Source organism: Hoplias malabaricus, chromosome 13, assembly GCF_029633855.1.
Source record: "Hoplias malabaricus isolate fHopMal1 chromosome 13, fHopMal1.hap1, whole genome shotgun sequence".
Classification (NCBI taxonomy): domain Eukaryota; kingdom Metazoa; phylum Chordata; class Actinopteri; order Characiformes; family Erythrinidae; genus Hoplias; species Hoplias malabaricus.
This window is the reverse complement of record NC_089812.1, coordinates 22015757-22020911: the sequence shown is the minus strand read 5'-3', so window position 1 is coordinate 22020911 and position 5155 is coordinate 22015757. Positions and strand designations below refer to the sequence as shown.

At 47.4% G+C, this 5155-nt stretch overlaps 1 protein-coding gene across 1 annotated transcript in view; it reads left to right on the top strand.

Moving 5' to 3' along the window:
• The window catches only part of kcna7 (potassium voltage-gated channel, shaker-related subfamily, member 7), an 8034-nt gene extending 3883 nt beyond the window's left edge, over positions 1-4151 (top strand). The window contains exons 3-4 of the mRNA XM_066642197.1: positions 1137-1463; positions 3573-4151. Of these exons, the coding sequence (XP_066498294.1) occupies positions 1137-1463; positions 3573-4151 (906 nt within the window). The remainder of the gene's footprint in view (positions 1-1136; positions 1464-3572) is intronic.
• The last annotated feature ends 1004 nt before the right edge of the window (positions 4152-5155 follow it).

Sequence of the window (5155 nt, the reverse complement as noted above, 5' to 3'; positions counted from 1 at the left end):
CACCCTAAAAAGAGGACATTGTCCAAAGTAGGATAACATGAAGGATCACATTTCTCTATGCTGTGCTCATTACTGAAAACACACAGTGAAGGCGGAGCTTCTGCAATAGTCAGTGGGTGAAGTACAATGTCAAATAACGCTGTTAAACCAATTAAATATAAGGTGATCCTTCTGTATCAGCAAAAGGTAATTTCAGGGTTGCGGTACGTCCGGAGCCTACCCGAAATTGAGGGCGCAAGGCAGGAACACACACTAAAGGAGGCGCCAGTCCTTCACAGTGCGACACACACTCACATTCACTCACACCTACGGACACTTTTGAGTCTCCAATCCGCCTACCAATGTGTGTTTTTGGAGCGTGGGAGGAAACCGGAGCACAGGGAGAAAATCCACACAGACAAGGGGAGAACACACCAACTCCTCACAGACAGTCACCCGGAGGAAACCCACACAGAAACAGGGAGAACACACCACACTCCTCACAGACAGTCACCTGGAGCGGGACTCGAACCCACAACCTTCAGGTCCCTGGAGCTGTGTGACATCACACACCTCAGGAACCAATCCCATTTAGCTGCAGGCAAGTTCAGAATAGTAGTTTGGCGATAGATGAGGTAACGGGCCACAGAGAGGCTGTAAGTGTATATGCTTCAGTGTGTATGTGTGTGTGTGTGTCAGGAACGTTGTGCATGTGCATGAGTGTGAGAGAGAACTCTATCTGTGTCTGAAAGAGTAGAGTGTGGTGTTAGGCGTCTGAGATGTTCCCGTGACAAGGGATGGATTTCAAACAAACTTCACATCCTTCCCTTTCATTTCCTTCTCCTCCACTCATTTTTCCATTAATCCACTACTTTTCTCTCCTTCCCTTATCACTCTCTCTTTCTCAACTCTGCCCCCCCATTTCACCACATTTTCCCATCCCTCATTGTGTCTGTTTTATTTAGTTATCCCTCTTTCTTTGGTCCTTACATCCTTTCCTTTCCTTCTTTTCTTTCTGTCTTCTTCCAGACCTCCATTTTTCTTACATTTGTCCTTTTAAAAGTAGTCTTCCTGTCTTTCCCATTCTAAACCCTCTGTCTCTCTTGTTCTCTTTCTTTCCTTCCCCATCCTCCTGCTTTTTACCACCTCCCCAACAGCAACAATCCTCCAACACAAACTCCACAGGCACGCAGCATACAGCCCCCTCCCCCTTCCAGGATCCCTTCTTCCTGGTGGAGACCATGTGTATCTGCTGGTTCTCCTTCGAGCTCCTGATGCGCTTCAGCTGCTCCCCGAGCAAGATGCACTTCTTCAAAGACGTCATGAACGTTATCGACTTCTTCGCCATCATTCCCTACTTCGTCACGGTGGGAACGGAGCTAGCCAAATCCAAAGGAGGAGGGACCAGCACGTCCCTGGCCATCATCAGGGTCATTCGTCTGGTCCGAGTCTTCAGGATCTTCAAGCTGTCTCGCCACTCCAAGGTAGGATGAGCATTTAATTCTAAAGTCCACATTTATGAGTCTTTAGGACAGTGGTGTGCCCCGGTTTAGAGAATCTCCTACTCCAGCCTGAGGTCAGGGACTGATGTGGGATGAGCAGGAGTGGCTCTTAGTGTTTCACAACTAACCGTCCAGCATCAAACCGCACTGAATTTAGAGTGGTCATCAAATCTGGAACAAGAAAAGTTCCAGTATCTAGAATAAAGCTTTCTGTGACCCAAACTCTCTGAGGTGTGAGTGACTGGGTGAGTGTGTGAGTGACTGGGTGAGTGTGTGAGAGACTGGGTGAGTGTGTGAGTGTCTGGGTGAGTGTGTGAGTGTCTGGGTGAGTGTGTGAGTGAGTGTGTGAGTGACTGGGTGAGTGTGTGAGTGACTGGGTGAGTGTGTGAGTGTCTGGGTTAGTGTGTGAGTGTCTGGGTGAGTGTGTGATTGACTGGGTGAGTGTGTGAGTGTCTGGGTGAGTGTGTGAGTGACTGAGTGAGTGTGTGAATGACTGGGTGAGTGTGTGAGTGATTGGGTGAGTGTGTGAGTGACTGGGTGAGTGTGTGAGTGACTGGGTGAGTGATTGGGTGAGTGTGTGAGGGACTGGGTGAGTGTGTGAGTGACTGGGTGAGTGTGTGAGTGATTGGGTGAGTGTGTGAGTGACTGGGTGAGTGTGTGAGGGACTGGGTGAGTGTGTGAGTGACTGGGTGAGTGTGTGAGTGATTGGGTGAGTGTGTGAGTGACTGGGTGAGTGTGTGAGTGACTGGGTGAGTGTGTGAGAGACTGGTTGAGTGTGTGAGTGTCTGGGTGAGTGTGTGATTGACTGGGTGAGTGTGTAAGTGTCTGGGTGAGTGTGTGAGAGATTGGGTGAGTGTGTGAGTGACTGGGTGAGTGTGTGAGGGACTGGGCGAGTGTGTGACGGACTGGGTGAGTGTGTGAGGGACTGGGTGAGAGTGTGAGTGTCTGGGTGAGTGTGTGAGTGTCTGGGTGAGTGTGTGAGTGACTGGGTGAGTGTGTGAGGGATTGGGTGAGTGTGTGAGGGATTGGGTGAGTGTGTAAGAGACTGGGTGAGTGTGTGAAACTGTGGACAGGTGTGAGTGTGTGAGTGTGTGATTGGCTGGGTGAGTGTGTGAGAGACTGGGTGAGTGTGTGAGAGACTGGGTGAGTGGGTGAATGTGTGAGAGACTGGATGAGTGTGTGAGAGACTGAGTGAGTGTGTGAGAGACTGGGTGAGTGTGTGAATTTGTGGAAAGGTGTGAGTGTGTGATTGACTGGGTGAGTGTGTGAGAGACTGGGTGAGTGTGTGAGAGACTGGGTGAGTGTGTGAGAGACTGGGTGAGTGGGTGAGAGACTGGGTGAGTGGGTGAAAGTGTGAGAGACTGGGTGAGTGTGTGAAATTGTGGAAAGGTGTGAGTGTGTGAGTGTGTGATTGACTGGGTGAGTGTGTGAGAGACTGGGTGAGTGTGTGAGAGACTGGGTGAGTGGGTGAATGTGTGAGAGACTGGGTGAGTGTGTGAAATTGTGGAAAGGTGTGAGTGTGTGATTGACTGGGTGAGTGTGTGAGAGACTGGGTGAGTGTCTGAGTGACATTTGAAACTTGAGTTTAGTTTAGTTTTGTAGCACTGTCACTAATGCAGTTAGCCGTCTCCCGAGTTTGTAGACATTTCCACGTTGTTCTAAAACAGCAAAAAGTCAGTACTAACCACCTATGGAGCAGGAATAGAGCAATATCCTCATTTCGGTTTGTGCTTTTCAAAAAAGCGTGAAAGCATGCTGGACAGACAGTTTGTATTTGTACTCATTTACAGACACTGGAGCTTTGTAAACACATTAGACCGGTTTCGAAACACCTTCTGATTTTATAAAAAGTGTTTTTTGATTTCCTTTGTGAACTTCGCCTTTAAACGCTGCAGTAGCCTCAGGTGCTAGACTGTAATTGCTTCAGCATTTAAGGTGGAACTGGAAATGCACAGCTAACTACCTAAACTTCAGTGTACAACTCGTGATGTTTTCTGCTTGTTATGTTCATGCGTATTATGTCTCACTGCTTTATTCCTATATCAGTGAAGTCTAATCTTATCAATGACCCACATCTGTTCCCACTCTAAGGGTCTGCAGATCCTGGGCCAGACACTGAAGGCCAGCCTGCGGGAGCTGGCACTGCTCATCTTCTTCCTCTTCATCGGCGTCATCATCTTCTCCAGTGCCGTGTACTTCGCTGAGGTGGACAACCCTGATACAGCCTTCACCAGCATCCCCGAGGCCTTCTGGTGGGCCGTGGTCTCCATGACAACAGTGGGCTACGGAGACATGTACCCAGAGACGGTGGGGGGAAAGCTGGTGGGCTCAATGTGCGCCATCGCCGGGGTGCTGACCATCTCCCTGCCCGTCCCCGTCATAGTGTCCAACTTCAGCTACTTCTACCACAGGGAGATGGAGTGCGAGGACAGCCAGGAGTACACTCACGTCAACACCTCGCTGTGGGAGAAGGAGGAGAGCGACGGAGAAGGGGATGGAGAAGGAGGAGAGGGAGAAAGAGTTGGGGGAGAGCGGGATTATTTTCCACTGGATGGGGAGTGCAGGGACATCTGCGTTCCTTTGAATGGTACACTGTTGGCTGGAATTCACGCAGGAGAACAGAGGAGGGGAAACATCTTTCTAGGAGAACCACGGGTCACTCAGGTCTAATAGAGAGAGAGAGAGAGAGAGAGAGAGAGAGAGAGAGAGAGAGAGAGAGAAATGGGATTAGCTGGAGAAATCACAGACAGGTACAGGCCAAAAGAGACCACCACCAAAATCTAGCAAAACATGGTTTTGAAAGTGATTATTTATTCTTTTAACATTTTTTTATAAAGTTATAAACCTAGAGATGAAGAATCACATTGCTTTGTAGTCCCAGCATAAACCAGTTTATGGTCCATAGAGTGGGTCGCCCACATAGGGGCGGTAGTGCTTTAAATATTAGGTGTACAAATAGGTTTTACAAATAGATGTACAATATTGTCCTTTTATTCAACAAAAAATAACATAAAGATGAAGTAGTTTGAAGTGAGAAGAGTTTATTGGGCGCTACATTTGTTATGAGCTCCATCAGGAAAAATCTCTGCAGAGGACTGTGATGGACTTATTCTGTTCTTGAGTTTGGGTTTAAACGATTTACAGATGGGGATCTTGATGTTAACGATCATGAAAGCAGTGTATCAATACTTACTTTTAAGTTTATTTGTAAATATATAAGAACAATTATCCATTTGAGTACCACACAGTTACCATTAAACTCAGTTGTACACCTAATCATACTCTTAGAATCTCTGCTACATACAGGCGACCACTAGGTGGCAGGATAATATTATATTTATATAAGGTCAATGCCAGTAAACCTTAGTGAGTGGACAGGGCTGAAGAGAGAGTGTGGGGAGTTGGAGGAGTGGGTTGATGTGCCCCACTGAAGGTTCTCCAAACATGAGAGAAAAGCCTAAAAGAAAGAAACAGGAAATTGTGTGATGAAAAACGCACAAAATACACACAAAACAAACAAGAGACAAATCAGGAGTCGTCCAGCCCAGAGGACGTCCACACACATCCACACCAGCACAGCACATGCAAGAGGATCTTTATTTTCTTATATTTCTAAGACTAAGACTGTTTATACATGGTTGTGTTACTGTTTATCTATATTTCTATCTATGTTT